General features: G+C 46.8%; 2 protein-coding genes across 4 annotated transcripts; one reads left to right on the plus strand and one right to left on the minus strand.

Moving 5' to 3' along the window:
- Positions 1-473: 473 nt before the first annotated feature.
- Positions 474-10450, minus strand: Fkbp1b (FKBP prolyl isomerase 1B). Of its 2 annotated transcripts, none has more exons than XM_050141936.1 (4): positions 10260-10450; positions 6809-6856; positions 2077-2189; positions 474-1092 (listed from the first exon to the last, which is right to left on the minus strand). In XM_050141936.1, exons 1-4 carry the CDS (start codon positions 10294-10296, stop codon positions 964-966), a joined length of 327 nt encoding a protein of 108 aa, XP_049997893.1. In that variant the 5' UTR covers positions 10297-10450; the 3' UTR covers positions 474-963. The 2 variants fall into 2 exon arrangements, with proteins under 2 accessions (XP_049997893.1, XP_049997894.1); XM_050141937.1 differs by lacking the exon at positions 10260-10450 and adding an exon at positions 9933-10011.
- Positions 10451-12263: 1813 nt separating this feature from the next.
- Wdcp (WD repeat and coiled coil containing) lies at positions 12264-27418 on the plus strand. 2 transcript variants are annotated; one of them, XM_050142009.1, is made up of 4 exons: positions 12264-12335; positions 18174-19986; positions 22660-22771; positions 24920-27418. In XM_050142009.1, the coding sequence occupies exons 2-4, from the start codon at positions 18193-18195 to the stop codon at positions 25138-25140; spliced, it is 2127 nt and encodes a 708-aa protein (XP_049997966.1). In that variant the 5' UTR covers positions 12264-12335; positions 18174-18192; the 3' UTR covers positions 25141-27418. The 2 variants fall into 2 exon arrangements, with proteins under 2 accessions (XP_049997966.1, XP_049997965.1); XM_050142008.1 differs by having other exon boundaries at positions 12321-12417; positions 24920-27417.
- Positions 27419-27529: the final 111 nt, after the last annotated feature.

Below are 27529 nucleotides of genomic sequence, written 5' to 3' on the forward strand. Positions count from 1 at the left end.
CACGGGGACGGCTTCTCTACAGGCTGGTGAGGAAGCCCATCCCTCACTCTGTAGACATGAAGTTACGGGATCACCCTAGGCTATCAGATCCCACAAGGGAATGCTAGGTTGCTGGGTTATTTCCGCAGAGGACTCTGTGAGGGTGAGTTTAGGAGGGTAATAGCTAATTTGCAAAGTTGCTTAGAGGATTTGTTTGTGATCACTTTATTTAAAAAGGAAATACTGGTATATACCTGTAGATTCCAGCAGTCAGGAGGCTGATGGAGTTCTAGGTCAGTCTGGGCTCTGAGACCCTGTTTCAAAACAAAATAAGACCAAAAGGATATGGAACAAGGTGCAGCATGAACAGTTTGCTCACGTGGCTATTACTTACACTCTCTTAGCTACTAGGAAGCCCCCTTTCACTTCTTTGTCACCAAGGGCAGCTGGCTTATGTGTCATTAAAGAACTTCCCACAACACAATGCACAGGAAGATGCCAAGCATGGAGCCTTTATTTTACACAGTACTTCCAAAGAGGGCACTGCTTAAAGTGAGCGGCCAACAGAAGACAAGAAAGTGACAGCAAAGACAGCTGGCTCCAGTCCCTCCATGGAACCACGGATAGCGCATGTCTGAGCACCTTGTGTGTCTGGCTTAAGTGCAGGTAAGGCAATATAGATTGTGCAAACGACATTTGTGTCTGTGTCCTCTGATCAGGAATGACTACTACATGCAACACACAAAATGCACAGCTTGAAATGTCTGGATCTGTAACTAAATTTCCTCAAGCAAAGATGCACGGGAACAATGAAATGGCGGACACAGACAGAGCCAGTCGGGCGGGAAGAGTGGAGAATGTCGAGGGGCAGTGAGGTCAGCACACGGATCAAGAGCCCTACGTAGGAAAAGCCGTCCCAGTGGCAGAGCAGGCTAGGACAGAGAGCAGGAAACATCTCCAGCCACCTCGAGCTCCTTCCTGCCTTCATTCTAAGTTGAGCAGCTCCACGTCAAAGATGAGGGTGGCATTGGGAGGGATGACACCAGGGTGGCCAGTAGCTCCATAGGCCACATCGGGGGTGCAGGTCAGCTTCGCCCTCTGCCCCAAGCTCATCTAGCAGGGATGGGAGCAGATGGGGAGAGGAGAAAGAGGACCCAGCTTGGTTTAAGAGAAAAAAGTAAGATAACTTTTTGGCATTTTCCCCAGACCATCCTTAGGGTAGCTCCAGATCTGAGATTAACTTTATACATGGCACACTAAAGTTAGCCTAAGAGCTTAAACATGCAGATTCAACCTCCAAATAGACTCGATTATGGGGCAGGTAACAGCCACAAAATAGTCTCAGATTCATCCATACATCAAGCATCACTGGTTATCCAGCTAGAGTATGACCCGAACACTTGTGTCTGCTCATAATTGTTTTGTCCTGGTCCTCTTCTGAAGCAGCCAAAGAGGAAGGTACAAACAGCACTGGAACACTTGTAACAGGACCAGTTAAGACCCAGCAGCTAAAGGCCACAGCAAGGTGGCGAAGGCAAAGCTACAGGAGTGGAGCATCCTACAACTTCCCCAACAAACTGAGGGAGAGCTGGAACCAGAGCCCACCGGCACTGTCAACCCACTGGAGCTGAGAAGTTTAGATTCCAAACAGTTCCAGAAATCTGAGTTGACTGGTGAGTAGTGTACCAATGTGAATGCTCTAGCGGAATTGCTGTAGTGTGCCTACGCAGGTTAACGCCTGAAGAAGCTGGGTGAAAATTATGTAAGAACCCCACTAGTTCTGTAATATTTGTTATGTCTGAAATAGCTTCAAACAACGTTTAAGAGCAAAACAAAAGCGCTTCTTGGTTTTCCTGCTGTCTAGCTCACAGCTTGTAGCCTTTCCAGCCGGCTCCAGCAAGCCTAGGAGAGACGCTGGGACTGAGACACAGGTGTGCCAGCCACAGAGGAGGTGAAGGGCAGAGCTACAGGTGAGCACTAGGTGGTGCTGCTGCGCCCTGTGTGCAGAGTCGTGGCAGTGTGCCCTGTGCCAGGGTGAAGCGGAGGGCCCAAATCCACCACTCCTTAAAACCCCTACAGTGGGCATCCTCAGCCTACCTGGGCAGCACCTTCTTCAAAACCTTTGATGACTTCCTGTTTGCCAATTCTGAACTTGAAAGGTTTGTTTCTATCTCTGGATGAATCGAATTTCTTGCCATTTTGGAGCATTCCTAGCAAAGCGAGAAGAGGGTAGAAAAGTGAACTAACAAACAGGTGGACTTGGCATGTCTAAATGAAATCCTCTTCCAAAGAAACCCTCCTCATCGCCGATCTTCCTCGTCAGCAGGACACCTGGACCCATCTCTGCCTCACCCCCACATGCAGCCTGTTAGCAAGTCCTGCATCTCGTGGGAATCCACCTACCTTTTCAATGTCTGCTACTGCACCATTCTGTGGTCTCGAGCCACCACCACGTCTCACCTGTAGATGGGAACAGCCTCCAAAACGGTGTTTCTCCTCCTCACCAATCTTCCACTCGCTACACTGACAGATCCACTCCCACGCACCCCCAACCCCCGCCTGAAACACAGTTCTGATCATATTTACTTCCCTGCTTAGAACACACGAGCTCCTAGAGCACAATCCAAAAGCCTGAGGCTAATGATGCCTGCCTTCAATTTCTCTCTCTGCCCCTCACTCCTTCCCCCCCTACCTATTCAGAGCATGCCATTCTCAAGTTCCTCTACACCGTGTCTCAACTTTTTATGCTATATCCTTCGGCATTCCAGTTTCTGGTTCAGTCCTTTCCTGAGGTCCTCGGTGCTTCCTGAGAATGGAAAGCCAAGGAGCATGCCATCACATCACCCCTGCTCCAGCGAAAGTGCAGGGTGACTCGGACACTCTGGGAGCTTCTGGCTCATGTACAAACAGTTACTTTACCCTGGGACACCCAGGTGTGATCATTCTCTACCTGCTCAGGGCCAGCGCCCAGTCATCCCTGACATTCATGTGTTGTCGCTGTCCATCAGTCCAAGGCCCCAGAGCTACGGTACTAGACCAGAGTTTCTTCTGAAACTTTCATTCTGTTTTACATGCACAGGGGTTTGCTTGCATGGATGCCTGGGCAGCATAAGAGCCTGGTGCCCTTGGAGGCCAGAAAATGGCATCAGGTACCTTGGAACTAGAGTTATGGATGGATGTGAGCCACCATGTAAGTGCTGAGAATTGAACCCAGGTCCTCTGGAAGAGCAGGCACTGTTCTGTCCTGTTCTTTTCTTTTCTTTGAGACAGAGTCTCTCTGTGTAACAGCAGTCCTGGAACTTGCTTTGTAGACCAGGCTGGCCTTGAACTCAGAGAACCATTTGCCTCTGCCTCCCCGAGTGCTGGGAATAAGGGTGTGTACCACCACTGCCCAGCAGGCAGGCTCTTAATTACTGAGCCAGCTCTCCAGTCCAACTCGATTTTCTGAATACCATGCTATTTCAAGATTTCTGTAGATCATTTGGGCCCATAGGAAGACCTGGCCTGTTAAGTCCAGATACTGAGTTCCTACTGTTTCGAGACTCTGTTATGTTCCAACAGGGTCTTATTCTGTAGCCCAGGCTGGCCTGGAGCTCAGGACGCAGACCTGGTTGGTCTCCAACTTGCAGGTGTTTCCAAGTGATGAATCTCAGGTGCAAGTCACCTCACCCAGTTGAGACCAGGGTTTTACTTCAGTCTGGCACTGTCTCTGTGTGATATAGGGGAAATGGGACCCATATTTTCCATATTTAACACAGGAGGCTTTGCCAGCTTACAAGTGTCTGAGCAGCCATAATTGTACTTCTGAATTCCTACAACTCGAATGTGTACTAGAGAGTCCTTCTGGGTAGACGAGTTTGGGCTCCTGCCCTGAGTTCTAAATGTGGCAAAGGAGAAACCTTCTGTCTCCCCAGAGATGCACACGGATGGATGCCTCAGAGATCAAACACAAATACATGCAGATACACAGTTGCTAAGATATTCAGATTCACAGAGATATATGTGCATGCTCACACACATTTACACACAGACACTCAGGAGAGAAGCCCTGATGGCCAAGCAGATGCTAAGAAAATATTTAGATCGACAGACCTACATACAGACATGCACTTGGACAAACACATGCGTGAATATGTGCACATGCACGGTCCATTTATAGACAAGCTTTCCCGTTTCCCCAGTGCCTTCAGGTTTCATAAAGCTGAATCTACTTGGAATCGTGTAACAGTTATCTGTTGCCGTGAGCTCAGCCAAGCCCACATAATTCAGACACAGGCCCACATAAATATGTTTGCTTCTTTTACAAAGATGCCGTTGTAATACATCAAATAAAGGACGACTTTTTGGAGTAACATTGCTGGATCAAAGCCAGGTGGTGGTGGCACACGCCTTTAATCCCAGCACTCGGAAGACAGAGATAGGCAAGTCTTTGTGAGTTCGAGGCTAGCCTGGTCTACAAGAGCTAGTTCTAGGATAGCCAGGGCAACCCTGTCTCGAAAAACCAGAAAAAAAAAAAAACCATTGCTGGATCTAATCTATATCCACATAGGGGAAAAAAAATTGAACTTCAGCCTCTACCACATCCACATACAAAAAACAATTCCAGATGAACCAAAGACATAAATATGAAAGATAAAACAAGCCGGGCAGTGGTGGCGCATGCCTTTAATCCCAGCACTTGAGAGGCAGAGGCAGGCGGATCTCTGTGAGTTCAAAGTCAGCCTGGTCTACAAGAGCTAGTTTCAGGACAGGCTACAAAGCTACAGAGAAACCCTGTCTCAAAAAAACTAAATAAATAAATAAATAAAATAAGAAAGAAAAAAAAGAAAGGAAGGAAGGAAGGAAAGAAGGAAGGAAGGAAGGAAGGAAGGAAGGAAGAAAGAAAGAAAGAAAGAAAGAAAGAAAGAAAGAAAGAAAGAAAGAAAGAAAGAAAGACAGACAGACCTCAGGCTTGGGATCTGTATGGTGGCAGAGTACTTCACTGCAGGTATAAAGATCTAGGTTCGATTCTTAGTACCACAAAACACTACTACTCATAGTTTCTACAAAGCAGTCAGGCAATGATGGTGCACGCTTGTTCCAACACTCAGGTGGAGTCAGGAGCAGGAACTCAAGAACAGCTTTGATTACAGAACAAATTCAAATCCCAAGTTACATGGGATCCTGTCTCAAATTTTAAAAAATTAAAAAACAATAAAAAATACCACCCCCACCACCATTTCTACTAGGTAATAAATAGATAAATTAATATCTTCATAATATAGTGAAACATTTCTTGACGTGAACACAGAAAAATATGTCAATATTTCACCATGAAAGAGAAGGCTAATAAGTATGACATCGTGAAAATTAAGAACTTCTGCTCAAAAGATACTACTGAGAGATTAATGGCAGGACTGGAGAGCTGACCCAGTGATTAAGAGCACTTGCTGCTCTTGTAGAGGTCATGGGTTCAATTCCCAGCACTCACACAGCCGCTCACAACAGGCTTGTAACTTCAGTTTTCAAAGGACTCAATGTCTTCTTCTGGCCTCGGCAGGCATTAGACACACAAACTCACCAGGTAGCCAAGGTTCGCCTTGAACTCTTGATCCTTTTGACCTCACCTCCCAAGTGTGGATACTATAGGTGTGGGCCACCAGGGCCAGCTTATATTTTGTTGTCTTCTAAAGCTTACCAGAAGTTTCATAAATATGGTCTCCTACTGTGTTTGATATGACTGTGTCTCCGGAAGCAGGGACATTTGTAGCTGATGTAAGTGTTTAATGCACACTGCCTACTCTATGTGTACACTTTGCAAAAAGATGTTTGGTTTCATTAACTTGATCACCAATGGTCTGTCCACAACACGTGGGACAGATAAATCAATTACCCTGGCCGGCGGCTCCAGAGTCCCCGGGGTAATTAGGCCACATCACCCGGAGATAAAACAGCCCGGGTGTGCAGACATCAGTGCCTGGCGAGGCAACTGTTGAAAAACAGCCACGTCATCTGCGAGAACCAGTCTGGTGCTTCACACTGGCCTAGAGAACTGCTAAAAATGGCCCCTCTGAATATGTCCCAGGAATTAAACTGGCCTTGCTGTATACTAAATGACTGTCACCCACAGAGTTTGCCACATTAGAAAGCAGGTCACAAGGCAGAGTCCTCACACCTCTTGGAGCAAACACCTGCCAGTAATCCTGCCAGCAGTCCTAAAGAACTCATCTAGAATGTTCCTGTGGGCGGGGGAGGAAGAGCACTTGTTGCTTTTCCAAAGCATCCAAGTTAAGTTCCCAGCATCCACGTGGTGGATCACCAAAATCCATAACTCTAGAGCCAGGGGGTCCGACACCTTCCTACCTCCAGGGGTACCAGGCACACGTGTGGTCCATGGGCCTTCAAACACACAGCATCTAAGAGATGGCAGAGATATGACACCCTCCTCTGGATTCTCCCAGAACCTGGAGACAGTGTTACTGCCCCCCCTCCCCCCATTCCTCTCACTACAGTGAAGGGGGCAGTGTAGACAAAGGGAAAAAAACAGGGTAAAAGGGGATTTTGAGGGTGCTTAGATCTTTCAGAATAAGTCTGAAACATTAGACAGGAGCAGGAAGGCCAGGATACCCCCTGCCCAACATCAAGGAATGAAACAGAAGGTATTTGACTCTACCAGAGGCTGGCACCACAGATGGCCTTGGTGGGTAAGGGGAAAGTGAAACTGATCACAGGAAACTTCCCTAGGCTTTGAGGATAAGCCAGGGACAAGACCCCCCTGGAGAGAAGCTTACAGGACAGCCCTGCCTTGGGAGAGGCAGGCCTGAGCAGGGCTGAAGGGAGTGAGACGTACCTGTGTAGTGCACCACGCATATCTGACCCTTCTTGGGGAATGTCCTTCCTGTCAGGAGATATGAAAGCAGATGAAGGATTAGGGAATTAGGAAAACTCACTTGATGCATCCAAGTTTGATTACGACCCTGACTAGCTCACTTTCCCCTCATCACCACAGAGCTGTGTGTCTCTGTGCCTTGGATGAACCAGAAGTAAGAATGTCTCCTTTCTGGTTTGCATTTGAACTTTGTTGTTGGTCTAATTTACTAATTAAAAAAAAAAAGGCCCCATCATTTTTTATTGCTTCCTTTACTTCCATCTATTCTACAAGCATTCATGAATAGCCTACTATTCATGTGTCAGACCTTAAGTAGATTCCAGAGACAGAGAGCAATATGTGAACCCACGAAGAAGAGACACAGAAACATAAATCCCAAATTGCTATAGACTCATGACGGCAATCAAAGATGAATAAATGCAGTCATTCACAAGAAATCGATAATGTTCAGACCGGTGCCTCACGGCAGAGTTTCAGCAGAGAACAATAAAGACGGGTTCCCTGGTCTTCTGGGGTTTGTATGCTTTCTTTTGAGTATGTGGAGTGGGTATGTGAGGTGGGGTGTTTTGTGTGTGTGTGTGTGTGCGCGCGCGCGCGCGCGGTACGTGCATTTGTGTTCCCAGGGGCACATGCCCATGAATTTGCATGCAAGAGGCCAGAGAAGGATGCCTTCCTCAATCTGCCTCCAATTTATTTCCTTGAGAAAGAGTCAGTCACTGAACCAGAAGCTATGCCATGGAGTTCCCAGGATCTGCCAGTCTCTTCTCCCAGTGCTGGAGTTTAAGACATTTGTGGTCCTACCCAGGTTTTTTTAGATGAGTGATGGAGGTTCAAACTAAAGTCTTCATGTTTGCATAGCTAGGGCTCTTACCCACTGAGCCATCTCCCCAGTTTACAGTCTAAAGGAAGGAGACAAACAATACTCATCTTAATAAGTGTAGACAGTGACAAGCCCTCTAAAGAAAATTAACAAGCGGATGAATTTCAGAGAGACATGGTGAGCCAGCAACTTCAGAAAGGGCGTGCCAGGAAGGCACTTTGGAGAAGGGGATGTTTGAGCCGGTTCTTTAGGAAGGAACCAATTCAAAGGCCAGGAGCAGGAAGGGATGGCTGTATTTTCAGAAGAGAAGGGAACGGAGTGAGAGGGAGGAAAGGAAGGAGACGCAGCACACAGCTTGCAGAGGTGGCTTTAATACTAAGTGCGACAGGAAACCACGGAAGAGTTTAAAAGCATGAGAATGACCTAATCTGAATTAAGATTTTGTAAAACCACTCGGGCTGCTACTGCGTGTGGGATGGGCGGTTAGACATCTGTTGCGATACCCTAGGCAAGAAATCCGTGATGGCGTGAATTAAGGCAGTGGCAGCAGAGAAGAGAGTGAACCAGATAGGAGACGCACGTTTGAGAAGCAGGGCTGGCAAGGGGTAAAAAGTAGGGAGAAGGGACCCACCACCCACCTCACCACCGGGTGAGGGAAAAGGAGAAGACAAGGGCGATGCTTGAATTGGGGGTTTGGGTAACTGGAAGGTGGCAGAGCTGTTTCCAGAGATCAGAAAACTGGAAAGGGACAGATCTGCGCGGGTGGTAATCTCGAGCTGCCTTTTAGACACTCAAGTTTTTACAGTAAGAAGGTAGGTGCAAAGCCGACACTGAATAAACAAGCTGGCCGGAATATAAGGCCAAGAGGCTGGATTGTGACAGTGGACTGGAGGAGCTACCAAAGGGAGCCAGAGAAAGCATCGCGGGAAATAGTTAACTGGATGGTAAAGGAAGAATAGGAGTCGGTTCGGAGAAGTAAAGGAGTCTGGGAAACAGAATGACTTGAAGACATGTTCAAATGCCTGGAATCCAGAGTTTGGGATGTAGCTCAATGTAGAGCAGTTGCCTAGCATGCAATGAGGCCCTTGGGTTCCACCCAAAGCCCCAGAGTCTAGTCACAGGGGAGCCCACTGATTTTATCCTATTACCCTGGGGTCCAGCACACCGTAGGTTTTCCATAAATATTTGCTAAGTGAGGCATATGTTTAACAAGTTGCAGGTGGCTTGGTGAGGCTGGTTGTGGGTGCAGAGTGTGGATCAGGCCCTATCTATCACTAAAGGGGCAGATTGCTTGCAGAAGCAGGGGGCAGCATCACTTGATAATTTCCTACCTGAGGGAGGTGCCTGTTAAGCTCTGCATTTGAAAAGGAGACAGGTAAGAAGGTGAGGGGAGTGAGAACTGGAAGTCAAGTGTTAGGCAGGGAGATGAGAATGAAGACGGGGAGACACCTCAGGCAGTGTGGGTGACAAGGCCTGGGAAGAGCTTCCTCGTCTTCAAAAGGCTTCCGAGAATCTTTGCACAGACAGAGAAACCTGTATGCCAAAAAGTGATCTGGGTAGTAGCTGGCATTTCCAGGAACCCCTCGTTTTATAACCAATAAGCCTTTCAATTTCCTGGGGAGGAGCATGCCAATAACCTCTAACAGTAAGTTTGCTTGTGAAATAAACACTGAAGATCTGGGATGCGGCTTGGGTCTGGATTAAATTTTGCCTAGAAATAATTACTCCTTCAATATCTACACTTGGTTTTCTAAGTAGTTGAAAAAAAAACTCGCTGCTGGTTCTCTTGACAGCAGACAGGGAACCCACAGAAAGACCTGTGGGTGAGCAAACTTCGGGAAACTGAGTTCTGTTTTGGACGGGCTGACTGAGGCACCCTGGACTGTCCAGACAGGTCAAGCAGCAGGTCCAAGGGAGGGGTTTTGAGGTTTGACTCTAGAGGACATGGTAACAGGCAGATGACCAGGGAGGAGTGGGACCCAGAGATTGAAATAAGAAGCAAAAGCAGCCAAAGGAGTGGTAGGCTCCCAAACTCTCTCTCTCTCTCTCTCTCTCTCTCTCTCTCTCTCTCTCTCTCTCTCTCTCTCTCTCTCTCTCTCTCTCTCTCTATTCAGCTTACCGCTGCCCAGACCTGGGGGCCGCCAGACAAGAAGGGTGAAGGGTTGAAGGGTGGGACGTTAGGTGAAGGTCCCTGTGCAGCAGGAACCCCGTTAAGCGGGTCCACCCTTGGTGTCGGACAGGGAAAAAAGGAGCTGAAATTCGAACCTGGGAAGTCAGCAGCGGATATCCAGAGGTTGCAGTTAAGGCAGCATAAACCTCAGCCTCGGACAGTGACTGGACGAAGACCCCTGGCCCCAAGGTGGCCACCTTCACTCCCCAAGGTGAGCGGGCGCAAAAGAGGGTGGTTGAGAATGGTCCTCTAGAACCCCCAAGAATCAGGGTGGGGGTCTCCTCCTGCTGCGTGCATCTTCCCCCCCAACCCCCACCCCGTTGCAGGTCCCCGGAGCCACCTCGGAATCAGACCTCTGCCTGCGGACTCCGCCCCAGGACCCCTCCTCTTCTCCCCCCGCCCCAGGTTCCGCCGCCCGGTACCGTCTCCCGGGGAGATGGTCTCGATCTCCACGCCCATCGCGGTCCCACAGGCCCCGCCTCCAGGGGGGTCCTCGCGGCTGCCCCGACCCCGGCTCCGCTCAGGCCCGACCCCGCAGGCGCTCCGGCTTGCCTTCTTGCCGCCACTGCAGAGCCGGAGGAGGTGCGGCTGGAGTCAGGACCTGCGCAGGGAGGGGCCGCCGGGAAGGGGGCGGCGGGGTGGAGCCGCGCGACAAGGTGGGGTCGGCCGGGGCGGGGCCCGGGGGAAGCGACCCTGACGTGGCTGCTCCGGAGCCTGGCCAGACTAACCACCATTAACCCTCTAGCCGAGGGAGGAGGGTGATGAATGAGGCGTGCCGGCGCTAGCGCATCCCGCACATCCATCCATCTATCGGTTCAATGCATATTTATTTAGCACCTACTCGGTGCAAAGCTCCAGGGAGTACTCTCAGTCCTACAGACTCGGAGGAGAAAGCCGGTAATTAAACTAACACTTTAAATACATGTGCTCAATACAACAGAAGCACCCGAGACTGATACCTAACCCTGGTTAGGTTTCCCGAATCTGCTGCAACAGAGCCGGGGAAGGCCAGAAACCAATTATTGGTGATTTTTTTTCCCCGACCACCTTAAGCCCATATTTATTATCCCTCAAAGGTCTACATCAGGTATTTGTACTGGGGTCTCACTTTTCAAGGCCACGCACTGCTTCCCTGGGGATTCCAATTGAATTAAAGCAGGATCGCTGTGCTGCGGGTTCTAGCTGAGAATTCAGCTACAGCCTGGAGTGGTAAGTGTTGCAGAAAGAATGAATGAATTTCTTTACCTCTAATTCAAAACAGACTGGAATCTAGAAAGATACCTCTGCCTCCGTGGTAATGGGAATTGAACCAAGGGAAATCAGGGCCTCTTCACACTCTAAGCTAAAAGAGGCTACATCCATAGGCCATAGGGAGGAGGTAGCATTTGTTTGAAGACTGAAGGACCCTTTAAGAATGTCCCTCATGGTGCTGGAGAGATGGCTCGGTGGTTAAGAGTAGCAGCTCATCCAGAGGACCCGGATTCAATTCCCAGCAAACTCCAGTTCCAGGGGATCGATCCGACACTCTCCTATAGGCAAAACTCCAGTACACATGAAATAAAATAAATGAATAATTTAAAGGTTTTTTTTTTTTTTTGAGACAGGGTTTCTCTGTGGCTTTGGAGCCTGTCCTGGAACTAGCTCTTGTAGACCAGGCTGGTCTCGAACTCACAGAGATCTGCCTGCCTCTGCCTCCCAATAAAGGTTTTTTTTTAAAAAGAAGAAGAAGAAGAAGAAGAAGAAGAAGAAGAAGAAGAAGAAGAAGAAGAAGAAGAAGAAGAAGAAGAAGAAGAAGAAGAAGAAGAAGAATGTCCCTCACCCTTTCTACATCTTTGCAAAAGTCAACATGTTGATTCTAACAAGAGACGGTATGGGAGAAAGACCTAGAATTGGAACAGGAGGCATTTTCCTTCTGCACTCCACTCTTCCAGGTGGCGAGGTCGCAGACAGCATCCACGCAAGAGGCCTGAGGTTGGCGCTCAGAAAAGAAGGTCTACAGTACTGTCTGGGACAGGATCTGAAAACTCGGCGGGCACGACCTAGAGTCTGCACGGCTACAGAAGCTCTAGACCTCTAAACCTATTGGTTATGGCCTTGGGCAGGTACTTTTAGATTAGGGATAGAACAGAACTGCTACTTGGGCAGGCCTAGGATGCAGCCTCACATTTTGGGAGCGATGTTTTATGGGATTTTAAATGGGTAGTCCCTGACTCCCCTCTCCCAAACTAAAACCGACTAACAATGTTGATTCCTTCTTGCCAACCTCTTCTAAGAGAATGGATGAGACGAGTGTGGGAGAACAGGTTGATGCGCTGGAGACTAAGTGTGAAGATTAATTTGGCGGCGATTACATGGGAACTACAACTCCCACAAACCCTTGCGGCAAAACTCGCTCTCACTGGCTAGCGGAAGGACCCGTGGCTGACGCGATGCACTCGATAGCCAATGGTCTAGAGGTGTTGGCGAGGGCCGAGGACCGAGGCTTCCGTTAGTTGCCCGTGAGTTCTGATTTCCCCCGTCCTGTGATGTGAGCGGCCCCCGGGATTTTTATGTGTTGGGCGGGGAGGCAGAGAGTCCAAGGTATTTCTTGTCTTTTGCGCCAGGCCTGGTGGGCGTATGGAGACTGGGGCTGAGCGGGGAGGCCAGGAACGCAGGCGTGGGCAGAAGTTGAGTACGAGGCAGATAGTGTGTGGTGTGCCGGACAGTAGTTGGAGGACCAGGCAGATGTGGGTTTTAACATGTGAACGAATGAATGTAATGATGCTTCTGGTAATGTAGCCTAAAGAATATAACCTTATTTATAATAGGGTAAAGTCGCCTACGAGCTTTGAGGCGTCTCAGCTAACGAAATTAAGTTCTATCACAAATCACAGTAACTGAGCTTTGTATTAATTGCAGGAGGCTCTGTAACCGGTTAATCTGTTAAACTGTAGCCAAAACGTTGTCTGTGTCTCGCTTCTCTCTTCCTTTGGGGGAGGCAGACGGTTTCTTGTTGTTGTTGTTATTGTGTTGTTTTGGTCTGGTTTGGCCTTTTTGAGACTGGGTACCGTTTGCAGCCTGGAACTCACTGTGTAGTCCAGACTGATCTCGGACTCGAGGCAGGGTGTGTGCTCCAGCGTTTGTGCACGCTGTGCACTTGCTTTGGACATAGTTGGAAGTCGTAACAACCTTTGTGAATTGGTTCTCTCCTGCCACTCTGTGGGAGCCAGGGTATCAGACTTGTACACAAACGCCTATTAACTGCCGGACCATCTTGCTGGCTTTCTGTTTTGTTTTTTTTTTTAAGATTTATTTATTATATATACTGTATTCTGCACCAGATTTTATTACAAATGGTTGTGAGCCATTATGTGGTTGCTGGGAATTGAACTCAGGACCTTTGGAAGAACAGGCAGTGCTCCTAACCTATGAGCCATCTCTCCAGCCCTCTGGTTTTGTTTTGTTTTGTTTTCTTAATGACGATTTTTTTTTTAATGACAAGATTTTTTTTTGTTTTTTTTTTGTTTTGATTTTTTGTTTGTTTGTTTTTGGTTTTGGTTTTTCGAGACAGGGTTTCTCTGTGGCTTTGGAGCCTGTCCTGGCACTAGCTCTGTAGACCAGGCTGGTCTCGAACTCACAGAGATCCGCCTGCCTCTGCCTCCCGAGTTCTGGGATTAAAGGCGTGCGCCACCATCGCCCGGCATTAATGACAAGATTTTTAATTTGGCTTTACTAACCTTAGGTCAGTGACTCCCAAATCTTTCCCCGGGTCAGGGTAAACCAATCTGGGCTACATGAGACTGTGTCAAAAATAAGTACATTACATACTAGACACCTTCCTCATCTTTGAAGCATAAGGGCCTTCTGCATCTCTGATTAATGGTTCAGCTGTCTCCCCAGCTAAGAACTTGCATGCTGTTCCTCAAGTACTCTTCACTGCTCACCTCGCAGCTGACGTCATTGCCTTTGCATCAGCTAGAGAAGCAGGTCCTACACATAGCCTTTGTTCTCTGTGGAAACAGCTGCAAACTTTGCTTCCTCTCTATTTTATTTTATTTATTAGTAATGGAATGCGGGGGGTTGGAGGACATGCATACCATGGCAGATGTGTCGGAGAAGATAGGACACTTTCATGTGTTGGAATTTTCCTGTACTTCTTGGAAGGCAGGGATTGAACTCAGGTCAGCATGCTTTTGAGGCAAACATGTTTATCTACTGAGCCATCTTTTTGGTTTTTTAAATATTTATTTATTTATTATGTATACAGTATTCTCAGTATTCTGTCTGCATGTATGCTAGGAGGCCAGAAGAGGACACCAGATCTCACTACAGATGGTTGTGAACCTGTGAGCCACTATGTGGTTGCCGGGAATTGAACTCAGGACCTTTGGTCCTGACCTTTGCTCTCAACCACTGAGCCATCTCTCCAGCCCCCTCTGCTGAGCCATCTTGCTGACTCTTTGTTCACTTTATTATTGTGGCATTCAGACTCTTTTATTCCCCCTCCCACTTTTGGGGAGACAAGGTCTCACTATGTAACTCTAGCTGGCCTAGAAACCACACTATAAACCAGACTGGCCTCAAACTCCCAGAGATTTGACTGCCTCTGCCTCCTTTAGGACAAAGACCAAGTTACAAAGATATATTTGTAGCAAATAATATGAGCCCTTAATGTCTTGTTAATTCCTTTTGAAAAAACTTTATTATTCTTAATTTTGGGGGAGGGTGCTAGGGATTGACCCCAGAGTTTTGAGCGTTTGAGGCTGAACCGCTACCAATGACCCACATCCTTAGGTCCAGAAGGACATTTTTATATGCTGGATATCTGTGTCTACTCATGAAGTTTGTGAATAGAAGGGAAAAGTGACTTTAAACTCTGCACAAAGTTAGCTGGGCAGTGGTGGCACACATGGTTAATCCCAGGACTCGGGAGGCAGAGACACACGGATCTCTGAGTTCCAGGCCATCCCGGACTACGGAGTGAATGCCAGGACAGCCAGGGCTACAGAGAGACTCTGTCTTGAAAAAAAATTAACAAAACAAAATGAGGGTCAGCAAGATGGCTTAGCAGGTAAGGGTGACTGCTGCCAAGCCTGACAACCTGAGTTTGTATCCAGGACCCACATGGTGGAAGGAGAGAACCAACTTCTAAAAGTTGTTCCCTGACCTCTGTATGCGTGCATGCCACATGATGCAGAGGCAGGCAGATCTCCATGAGTTCAAGACCAGCCTAGTCTACAAAGCAAGTTCGGGACATGCAGAGCTACATAATAGAAAGGCCTTATCTAAAAAAAAAAAAAAAGAAAAAAGAAAGAAAGAAAGGAAGGAAGAAAGAAAGAAAGAAAGAAAGAAAGAAAGAAAGAAAGAAAGAAAAGAACAACAGCAAACTCTCTCTTTCACAAGATAATACAGGAGTTGTACTGAATCCTGTCTAGTCAGCATCATGTAACGGCACTTGTAAGTCGCCTTGATCCTTTTCTGTTCCCCAATTTAGCCAACAGTCCATCTAAGTCATCTCTGGGTTGAGTTTATAGGACTTGGTCAGTTTTTCCATATTTGATGCCTGCTTTGAATTCAGTTTGTGCATGTGGAAAAATACACAGACCTATTATCCTAACCATTTGAAGTATGCATTGGTATTAAACACACCCACAGTGTTGTACAACCACCACAGCTGTCCATCTCTGATAATACCTTTCACCTTTTAGAAAAAAAATTTCCCCTCGAGATAGGGTTTCTTATTGTGTTATATTTTTCTTTTTGCTTTTTGAGGGGCCCGCCACCCAGCTCCTTAATAAATCACATGGAGACTTATCTTATTATAAATGCTTTAGCTTGTTTCTTGCCAGCTCCTCACCTTTTGCCTCTGAGCTTTTATCTTTCTCTCTGTGTGTATACCTTCCTTACCTCTTTCTCCACGGCTTGCTGTGTGTAGCTGGGCCCTGATGTCCTCCTCTCAGAGTTCTCCTTCTATATGTATACTCTCTGCCTGCCAGCCCCGCCTATCCTTGCTCCTGCCTCGCTATTGGTCGTTCATCTCTTTATTAGCTCATCAGGTGTTTTAGACAGGCACAGTAACACAGCTTCACAGAGTTAAACAAATGCAGCGTAAACAAAAGTCACACACCTGAAAATAATATTCCCCAACAGTTTCTCTGTGTTGCCCTGGCTCTCCTGGAACTTGAACTGTAGCCATGGATCAGGCTGGCCTTAAACCCCAGCCTCCTGGTGTTGGAATTAAAGGATGTACCACCACACCTGGCAGAGCTGAAACTTTATTTGGGGGTGGGGTTTGAGACAGGGTTTCTTTGTGTAACCTTGTGATCCTGGTACTCACTTTGTAGACCAGGCTGGCCTTGAACTCACAGACATCCTCCTGCCTCTACTTCCCAAGCACTGGGATTAAAAGTATGTGCCACCACTGCCTGGCAACAACTGAAAACCTTTATCTAGTGTGCTTCTTTAGTAAATACCTGGATGTGAGGAGATGGGGATCACAGTGCGAAGGTTGATGCTTTACATATTGTAAAGAATTGCTGCACAGAGTAGAGCCAGCCGAGGATGTAGACATTCCCTGGAAATTATAGAGCTGTGTGGGTGTGGTAAAGGGGAAATCACACAGCGATTCCTGAGTACCATTCAGGAAAGAGGAAAAAGCCACTGTTAAAGACCTGAGGAAGTAAGTGCTAATAAAGCCAGAAGTGTGGATATCATTGATTTGACATGACTGGATAATAGGCTTTCCCTAACTTGTAATATTTAATTAAACATTGTCTAACTTGAAAGTGCCAGAAATAACTGGATACGGTCCTCACACCTTTTACCCCAGCACGCAGAAGGTTGAGGTAGGAGGATCACTAAGAGTTTGATGTTACATAGTGACCTGGGTTACATAGTGAGCTCCAGGTAAGCATGGGCTAGAATGAGACTCAGTCTCAAAAGCAGTCAAGTAAAAGATAGGGACTGGCAAGATGGCTCCGAGGGTAAGGGTGCTTGCTACCAAGCCTGAAGATCTGAGTTTAGTCCCCAGAGCCCACACAGTACAAGGAAAGAATGGACTCACCACTTGTCCTATGACCTCTGTGCACTTGAGCGCATGGCACACATACATAAACTGAGACCTACGTTTGTTTCCTGTTGCTGCTATGACCATATCCCTGGTGATTTAAAGCAACACAATATTATCATCTTACATATCTGTAAATTATAAGCCCAATGTGGAGCAATCTTTCAGTCTAGGATATATAAACTGAGATCAATAAATAGTGCTTTTAAAAAATTAAAAGAGATGAGTGGTGGTGGCATACACCTTTGATTCCAGCACTGGGGAGGCAGAGACAGACAACTCTGTTAGTTTGAGGCCAGCCTGATCTACAAAACAAGTTCCAGGACAACAAAGGCTACACAGAGAGACCCTGTCTCAGCCCCAGCCACCAGAGTTTAAAAGGGTTCTAAAGAGAATGTGTGGTTTACAGTACGTGCTGCTTACAGAGGACCTGGCTTTGCTTCCAGCGTCCACGTGATGGTAGCACCAGTTCAAAGGGATCTGATACCGTGTGGCCTCCTCAGGTATTAGACACATCTACATGCATTCAAGCAAATTCTCACACACATAAGATGAATATATCTTTAAAAAATAGAGAAATGGAGAGCAAGAAAAAAAGAACTATAAATACCAGGATAAACTCTAAATTCTCTCTCTCTCTCTCTCTCTCTCTCTCTCTCTCTCTCTCTCTCTGTGTGTGTGTGTGTGTATGTGTGGTTTGAACCACGGTCTCACTATGTTACAGGCTGGCCTGGAACTCACGGTATAGACCTGGGGTTAAAAGTGTGCACCACCATAGTGGGCAATTACATTATTAATTATTTTTTGTGCCATGCCAGGGATTTAAGCTATGGCCTCACACATGCTAAATACAGGCTCTGTCATTGAGCAATGTCTCCAGCTCAGTATCTTCTAATGTCCATTCCAATTCAAATTTCTCCAGTTCTGAAAATACTCCTTTTCCCCTCCCTTTCTCAGTAGTTTTCTTTCTGGCATTGCTCATAATGCTCACTTTGGCATTTGCAAGTTGCTCTTCTGTATCACAGTAACTTTAGCCTGTGCAGGGTCCTGCCTACTGTAGAATCTAACTTCTGCGTTTGCATGACTGTTCTTTCTGGGTATAACTTTCCTTCCCCTCTCCCCTCTCTTTTGAGACAGCCCCACTCTACAGACCTAGCTGGCCTGGAACTCACTATGTGGACCAGGTTGGTCTCAAACTCACCCAGCTCCTCCTGCTTCAGCCTCCTGAGTGCTGGCATTAAAGGTCTGCGTCACTCCGTCCTTCTGTAACTCTCCTCCTTAATGTTTTCAGAGACCCTTTATTGGAAAGGATGGAGTTGGGGAACGGAAAACTGCTAAGGACCGGACTGAACTCACTGAATCAGGCGGTGCATCCAACTCATGGCCTTGCCTGGACTGACGGGAACCGAGTAATCCTGACTGATTTGCGGCTTCAGAGGGGAGAGGCCAAGTTTGGGGACTCCCAGGTCATTGGAAAATTCGAATATGTGTGTGGGGTTTCCTGGGCCCCCGTCAGCGTAGCTCACATACCCACTCTGCTCGCCATCCAGCACAAGAAGCATGTCGCCGTGTGGCAGCTGTGTCCCAGCACTTCGGGTTCCAGCAAATGGCAGATGTCTCAGACCTCTGAAATCCGAGAATCCCTCCCAATCCTTCCTCAGGGCTGCCTGTGGCACCCGAGAGATGCTGTCCTGACTGTGTTGACGGCGCAGGATGTTTCCGTTTTCCCTAACATTCACCGTGACGGTTGCAGAGTGAAAGTGGACATCAACACCAAGGGCCGAATTTACTGTGCCTGTTGGACCCTGGATGGGCAGCGGCTGGTGGTGGCAGTAGACAGCAGCCTTCATTCTTATATGTGGGACAGCTCTCAGAGGTCTCTCCAGAGCTGCTCCTTCTGCCCAGTGCTCCAAGTGGGCCGCTCCATCCGCTCCATTGCAGCCACCGAGGACTCACAGGTTGCTATAGCCACTGAGCTTCCACTCCATAAGCTTTGTAGCTTAAATGCGGCTGAAGCCTTTGCTGTCCCACCCAACGGTGAAGATGCTGGCGTGCACTCTCTTCCTGTGGGGGAAATGCCCCCTGGGGAAATGAATTCTGGAGTGACGGTCTCTCCCTTTTCAGATCCTCTGGATCTGACTCACATCCACTTCAACCCATCTCCAGTTGAGGAGAGTTCTCTTGTTTGTGTCAGAAAAACGGACTACTTGACAGGTACAGGCCAGGACTCTTCACACCTGATCTTGGTAACCTTTAAGAAAGCAATTACCATGACAAAAAAGGTTGCCATTCCAGGCATTCTGGCTCCAGATTTAATAGCATTTAACCTGCAAGCACAGCTAGTGGCTGTGGCTTCCAATACCTGTAACATCATTTTGATCTATTCCACCATTCCATCCTCTATGCCAAACATCCAGCAGATTCAGTTAGAGAGTAACGAAAGACCAAAAGGCGTATGCTTCTTAACAGACAGATTTTTATTAATTTCTGTAGGGAAACAAAAGCCCACTGAGACTGCATTTCTTCCTTCCTCAGAATCTGATCAGTATGCTGTTCGCCTGGTAGTTAGAGAGGTAACATTGGGAAGAGAATCTTCTGGAATGCCTGCTGAAAGTCAGGACGCTTATTCTGCCTTCAACACTCTGTTGAATAAAGTAGACAGAGAAAAGTTTCTTGAGAGCCTTTCACCGGGCTTGAGTCCCCTGAGCTCAGGACTCTTGCTGACAGCTAACGCCAGTACTCAGGGTGGGAGGTCTGGAAGAGCCCTTATTCAGGAGATTACAAGTCCCTTGTCCCCTCTGTCCAGGGATTCCATTGTACGAGAAACCCCTCACACATCCTCCTGGCTTTGGCCCGGATTGCCTAGACCCAGCAGGACACCAGATCACACCAGCACCTCAGAGCCAAATTTACCTCAAACAGAGAACTTAGAAAAAGAAAAGGAAATTTGCCCGCACTCCAGGGAGCTGGAAGTTCTATCTAGGCACCTGGCTGGAATGCAGCAGTGCCTTTTTGAACTCGTGGATTTTCTACACAAGGAAAAGCGGTTCTCTCCAGTGTATCCACTCTCTCAGGACCCTCCCTATGTTCACCTCATTTACCAGGTAATGTCTCCTTTGAGGAACTTCCACTATGCAGGAAGCTCTTGACTCCAGGAGGTCCTGCCACAAACATTGTAAGGAGGGGAGCTCTGAGCAAAGCCCAGTGACTTGCGCGTACCGTGTTACAGACAAGCTCATACAGCTTTGTACAGTTGGTTGGATGTGAACTACCAAAAGTGCACACACCAAGGTTTAGTGCGATTTTATCATATCCTTGGTGTGGAATTAATGCCTGCACTCTGGTGACTTATGTTTAGACAAACAATAGGCTTAATTGTGTCATTTCATCATGAAAACCTTTCCCATGTGTGTGTGAGAGAGATCATTTACAACATTTTTATCCCTAAACATGCACATGCAAATACATCTCCATGGGAGTGTTGTGGCTGTTGTTTGTATTTTTGAGACAGGGTTTTATTTCTGTATCCCTGGCTATCTTGGAACTCACTCTGCAGACCAGGCTGGCCTCAAACTCAGAGATCCCCCTGCCTCTGCCTTTGAAGTGCTGAGATTAAAGGTCTGTGCCACTACTGCCTCTGTACATATGAAGTCGAGCACAGAGCCCTGTGTACATAGATACATACAGTACTGGGGAGTGCTTTGTTACTGTTTTACAACAGTGGGATCATGGGGTACACTGTACCTCAAGCTGAGTATGCATGCTTACTCAGCTTCATTTTCTGTTGGGCACCTCAAATAATGCTAACATAGTTTGTTTATTCATGGGATTAGTGCCTTTATTTCTGTTGGATTAGTTACTGTCTTGAGGAAGCTGGGCACCTTTCTCCCTCCTGCATGTGGTTTCATCCACTGAGGACGCTGTGGTTACAGGGATCATCTGAGCCCAGAGTATGAGCTGAATTAGACCCTATCTCAAAACAAACAAAAGTCCTACTTTTTATAAAGGTGAATGTCAAACATAAATGACTACATGTTTAGATATCTCTTTAGACATGAATATTCTCAGACTGAAAGTACTTCTGTTCTTGAGCATTTCAGAGAAGGGATAACCAGCCCATGTAGTGAAAGTCTGTGTAGTCAAGGTCAGCATGGCGTGAGTTTGAGACTCACAAAAGAGAGTAATAATGTAGAAAGCAAAGTGTGTGAGACACATGGCTGCTTTATAGCACTTTTCCATGGCAAATATTCATTTTTTAAAAAGATTTATTTATTATATATAGTGTTTTGCCTGCATGGTCACCTTCACGCCAGATGAGGGCGCCAGATCTCATTACAGATGGTTGTGAGCCACCATGTGGTTGCTGGGAATTGAACTCAGGACCTCTAGAAGAGCAGCCAGTGCTCTTAACCACTGAGCCATCTCTCTAGCCAGGCAAATATTAATTGTATAAAGTAATGGGTTTTCCTGGGCAGTGGTGGCTCATGCCTTTAATCCCAGCACTTGGGAGGCAGAGGCAGGCGGATCTCTGTGAGTTTGAGGCCAGCCTGGTCTACAAGAGCTAGTTCCAGGACAGCTAGGGCTGCTACACAGAGAAACCCTGTCTCGAAAAACCAAGAAAAAAAATTAAAGTAATGGGTTTCATTATGACTCATTGAATTCACCCCTTTCCCTCCCCTTCCCTGATCCCCAAATCTTCCTATGATAGTCCCTTCTGTTTGTGTGTCACCCTCCTCCGGGTTCCACATATGAGAGAAAGGTGGTGCTTCTCAGAGTCTAACTTATTCACAAACCAGCCAGCCAGGTCATTTGTAACGTGGTTCTGCAAGTACTTAGGAAGACACTATCCAAATAATAATCAGGAGTCATGGACAGATGGTAAGGGATAGATAGAGTAAGGGCAGGAACTTAAGCAGGACAGGAACCTGGAGGCAGGACCTGATGCAGAGGCCATGGAGGGGTGCTGCTTACCGGCTTTCTCCTCACGACTTGCAAAACCTACTTTCTTAAGAACCCAGGACCAGCTGCCCAGGGATGGCACCACCCACAATGGTCTGGCCCCTCCCCCATCAATCTCTAATTAAGAAAATGACCTACAGGCTTGTGCACACCCTGTTCTTATGGAGGCATTTTCTCAGTTAAGGTTCCCTCCTCTCTGAGGACCATACCTTGTGCCAAGTTGACATAAAACCAAGCAAACACTGGCCCTAGAAGTAAATTTTTTATTCTGTGTTCATAATTATGCTTTTAGGCTTATGTCTTAAAGTAGAACTATAACAATTTAAAGATAAAATAGGTATATTTTAAATCACTTAAAAGACTTCACTCTTTCATGGCTTAAAAAAAAAGTTTGTGTTTTGAGATAGACTCTCACTGTGTAACACTGTCTGTCTTCAACTCGCTCTGTGACCTTAAAGTTTGCCCTGCAACCCCAGAGCTGGATCTAGCATGGGCGCCATCACTCCCAGCTCCCTCAATGTTGGTCTTAAGAAATGTCATTGCAGCTGAGCAGTGGTGGCGCACGCCTTTAATCCCAGCACTCAGGAAGCAGAGGCAGGCGGATCTCTGTGAGTTTGAGGACAGCCTGGTCTATAAGAGCTAGTTCCAGGACAGGCTTCAAAGCTACAGAGAAACCCTGTCTCGAAAAAAAAAAAACCGATAGATAGATAGATAGATAGATAGATAGATAGATAGATAGATAGATAGATAGATAGGAAAAAAGAAATGTCATTACATTGCTCTTACCATCAATTAACCATTTTTACTTTTCCTTGAAGAAACCTTCTGTGGGTCCTGCTGAAGAAAGAGCCGTGCTTCTCTGTGATGGCAAACTGAGGCTCAGCACCATCCAGCAGATGTTTGGCCTCTATCTCGTTGAAATGCTGCACAGTAAGTTAGCACCAGAGCACCCTCTTCCTCTCCTGGCTATTTTGACTTCATGAATGGAAATGATGCTGTCCAACCTTTCAGTGATTCACGAACCAGTTAATAAGTTATGATTAATTGCCTACTATGTACCCAGGCCTATTAGAGAAACTACAGCCCATTGAAAACGAGTCCTTTCCTGAGGGAACTTACACCCAACTGGGAAAATCCTCACTTTTTAAAAAGTAGAATGGATTTTAAAAGAAAAGGTAGGACTAAATTCAGGGCAGTTTGTAGCAGTGTGCCTGCTGCAGTCAGGAGCAGCTTTACAGAAGCCCTGCAGTGTTGCCTGGAGGAGCTGACATCCCCTTGCAGAAGAGCCCCGCCTGATCACTTAGTGATCACTTGTGGGACATGGCTGTTTTGTTATGCCTCATTTTTATAACAGTAGCCACCACACTGAACACAAGACATTTTGTTTTCTTTTAACATGTTTCTGTTTTGACAGATACATTTATAATATGGCTTTGCAATTGTCATTTTTAACAGGTTAACATTACTTTGGAGATACACCATTTTTACTTCATATTTTCTTGTTAGTTAGAGTTTAGTTTAGTTTAAAATTTATTATTTGTTTTATGTGTTTGCCTGCAAATTTATCTGAGAACCAGATGCATGCAGTACCTATGTAGGCCAGAAGAGGGCATTAAGTTGCCTGTGACTGGTGTTACAGAGTTAGCCTTTATGAATTTGCTAGGAATTTAACCCTGGTTCTCTGGAAGAATAGCTGATGCTCTTAGCTGCCGAGCCATCTCTCCAATTCCATTTTTATTTAACATGTATGAGTATTTTGTCTACATATATGTCTATACACCATGAGTACACTGTGACCTAGGAGACAAGAAGAAGGTATTGGATCCCATCTTCCATTCTCAGCAGGCAGTGTGTGCTCACCATGCGTATACACACGTGCATACATACAGGGAAATCACTCATACCTGTAAAATACTGTATACACATTTAGGTCATTTTAATGTATTCACCATTATAAATAACAGTAAGAAAAATCTCCCTGCATATTTGTCTGTTAGTTTTGGGAATGTATATTTTTCAGAAGTAAAATCACATGTTCTCTGAGACTTCAAGGAACCAGAGAAGATCCAAATATGTGCCATACTTGTGGCCCCAGGGCAAACCCCAGGGTTTTCTAGGTCACTATTCTTCTATTCACCTCACCCCCCTTGAATAACTACAGTTGGTGCTAATATATAGAATAAAAAAGTTCCTCGGTTGGGTGGATCTTCTTCATGAAGTTTCTGGAGAACCTAGCGAGCATCCTAATATGTACAGATGTGCGCCCACACACCTGTATGCCTAGCACCATATGATGCTGGGCTGGGGAGACGGCTCAGTGGGTGAGGAGGAGCACTGGCAGGTCTTCCAGGGAACCCAGGTTCAATTCCCAGCACTCTCAACTGTCTGTAGCTTCTGTTACTGCCTGTTCCAGAGGATCCGACACCCTCATACAGATGTACATGCAGGCAAAACACCAATGTGTACACAAAATAAAACTAACAATTTATAAAGGTCAGTCCTGGGCTGGGGAGATGGCTCAGTGGTTAAGAGCACTGACTTCTCTACCAAAGGACCCAGGTTCAATTCCCAGCACCCACGTGGCAGCTCACAACTGTCTATAACTCCAGTTCCAGCATTCTCAACACCCTCATATGCAGGCAAAACACCAGCACACATAAAATCCATGGTTAAAAAATAAATAGATGTCAGTCCAGAGGAAAACTGTTATGTTTTTAGCTTTGAGTGCCCCACTTCCTGAGCTGCCATGTGACCTGACCCTGAGCACAACTCCATCCTTTCATCTCCATATTTCCTGAAGTGTTACATGATGGGGTTTATGATGGGGTTTGATATCAGCCCCTGTATCTCATTTCTGAAAAGTTATCCCTGATGTGGTGGTGTGCGCCTACTATGGTCGCAGCACTGAGGCCGAGTCACGAGTACCAGTGTGAGGCCAGCCTTGGGCTGCGTGGTGCCAGAGCAGCCGCAGCTGCAGAGCCAGACTTCACAGTAGTAGCCAGACCTGTTTGCAGTTACGTGTTGATCCTTCTAGAACCGTGGGTCCCCTAAGCTGCTGTGCATCTGTTTGCTCTGTAGATTCCCACTGGATCCTCCTCTCTGCCGACAGCCAAGGTTTCATCCCATTGACTTTCGCAGCCTCCCAGACGGTCGTGGTGAGAGATGGCAGCCTGTCCAAGCCAGAGCTGGCTAGGGGCTCTCCTTCTCACAGTCGGGATCCCATTCTGCCACCTGGAGGCTTTGGAGACCTTGCCACACAGAACGCAGAAACTGCTGGCTGTTTCAGCAGTGTGGCCTGAGGGCTGTGTCTGCTCCACCAGCTTCCTTCCCTTGGGCTGCAGGCTGCTGGACAGCAGGGCGAGTGCTTGCTTGTGTGCTCCTGACTGCGCCACCTGGAGGACAGCATGCCAAGAACAAAACCATACTGTGTCACCATGTGGATCGTATCCTACAATATTTCTCCAAGGCATTGCTTCCCTGAAGCTGGGTTCAGACTGCCTGGAGCGAGTGCATCATGGGATACTCTGGCACAGTGGTAGGCCTTTGCCTTGCTTTAAATGTGCAGGTGAGAAGAGCCACTGGGGAGCCTGTGCTTCAGCACTGCCTTTTAACCCATTCCCCAGGCAGCAGGAAACCAATGCAGAGGAAGTCAGAGACCTGCTTCACCCTAAGGACTGCCTGGATCAGGAGGATCAGTTCAGAGGAAGGCCTCCCTCCCTGGATTTAAAACCAACTTTTTTGAGTCCGTTGACAGTTCTAGCTAATGAGGTCCAGATATTGCTCAAAAAAAAAAAAAAAAAAAAAAAAAAAAAAAAAAAAAAAAATGATGTGGGCAACAAAATAAGATAAAATAAAATGTTAAGATTTGACCCCCTCTGGCCTCCACCTGATTGTGTGCCATTGCCCACCTGGTGAGACCCATACCTTGTTTTCTTACCTTTGCCACTCATGATTTTCTCCTTGAGATGTGTTGATTTATTTTCCAGTTTGAGGATCACAAAAATTTCTCATTTTCCCTCCCAGCAATTAGCCTTCTTGGTTAACTTTTCATTTGTTTGTTGCGGAAGTGAGGTAAGGCTCTCGCTCACACTGAGCTGTGTACCTCTGGCCCAGCTTGCCACTTAACTTTGCTATTTCTCTTCTAACTCCTTCAGACCCAGAGACCAGCATAGAATCACAGAGTATTTCATAATGTTGAACACTTGACAAAATCCAAACGAGCTCTAAAGCACATCAGTCTGTGCATACTCAATAAGGTGCCCTTAGTACGCGGGGAAGAGCCTGACCCCTGCAGCCGGACCCTCGCAGCGTCAGGTCAGGCCGTGTCCCCCGTGTCAGATTGATGAGGGTTGGAAGTGCAGATACATTGTTTCAGCCATCGAGGCTCCATTAACACATATACCCCCCTCCTTTTCCCTTTAAAATTACCCAGAGAGGAAATAGCTTGTGCCTTGGGGGACTCCTGTCCGTCTGCTGCAGTTTATGAAGATGGAGCTGGGCTAGGAGAGAGGCGAAGGCCTGTTTTGTGGTCCGGATGCATTAGAGTACTGCTGGGATAATGGACAGGAAGGCCGCGCGTCTGTAATCAGCGGCCTGGAGGGTGGTGGCTGAGGGACGGCAGGCCTGGCTCCAGCGGCAGAGAAAGTGTCTGGGGTGTCATGAAATCACTGCTATTATGGATCCTAAGGAGAGGAACTAGGGGAACCTGAGTAAGGATCAATGTGAAGGCCTCGAGATGTACTTATAATCACCATTTCTTAGGGCAGAGCACTCAGAATGACTCTCAAGTGGAATCTCAAATATCGGCCGAGGCTGTCAGAATGTTCTAATGGTACGGTCTCTGTGAGAATCGCTGGTGTAGAGAAGTGTTCTGCATCTGCACGTGCATAAGTGTCCTCTTGGTTTTTCTTTTCAAGACAGGGTTTCTCTGTAGCTTTGGATCTCTGAGTTGGAGGTCAGCCTGGTCTACAGAGTGAGTTCCAGGCTGCAGTGAGACCCTGTATAATCATAGTAGTAATGATAAGTCATTCTAAAGAGCAAGAACATTGTTAGAAACCTTTCAAGCTTTCTATGTATCCCTTTCAGTCCTGTCTCATTAGCTCCAAAGGTGACTGATAAATGTCTCGATTATTGTGATTATTGCTTCTTCATTCCTCTCCTTCAAAGGAGTTTCACCACCATGTATGCGTAGACATAATGTTTATTTCTCTTGTTTTTAAGCTTTAAACAAATGGTATATTATATAGTCTTCTGACTCTTGAGAGTGCTTGTGTGTGTGTGAGTGCATCTGCACACTTGTGAATGTGTGCTCATGTTTATATAGAGGCCCACGTTTGTTGCTCATTTCCTATTTTCCTGTTCACCTTTTTCACTTAGACAATGTTGTTCTGTGTAGTGGCTGACCTGGAACTCCCTCTTTAAACCAAGATGACCTTGAACTCACAGAGATCCACCTGCTTCTGCTACCTGGAATTAAAGGTGTGCACCACCTCTGCCTAGCATCCATCCACCCTTTTTTGAAATAGTGTTTCCCATTAGTCTGGGACTCACCCAGTAGGCTTGACTAGCTGGCCAGCAAGCTCCAGAGATCTGCCTGGTTTCACATCCCCAAAACACTCAGATTAAAACCTTATGCCACCATGTATGTTTTTTGCTGTTGATTTTTTTTTTTTTTTTGAGACAGGGTTT

Source organism: Alexandromys fortis, unplaced genomic scaffold (genome assembly GCF_014885135.2).
Source record: "Alexandromys fortis isolate MF-2015 unplaced genomic scaffold, M_Fortis_MF-2015_v1.1 scaffold_30, whole genome shotgun sequence".
NCBI classification, from domain to species: Eukaryota; Metazoa; Chordata; class Mammalia; order Rodentia; family Cricetidae; genus Alexandromys; species Alexandromys fortis.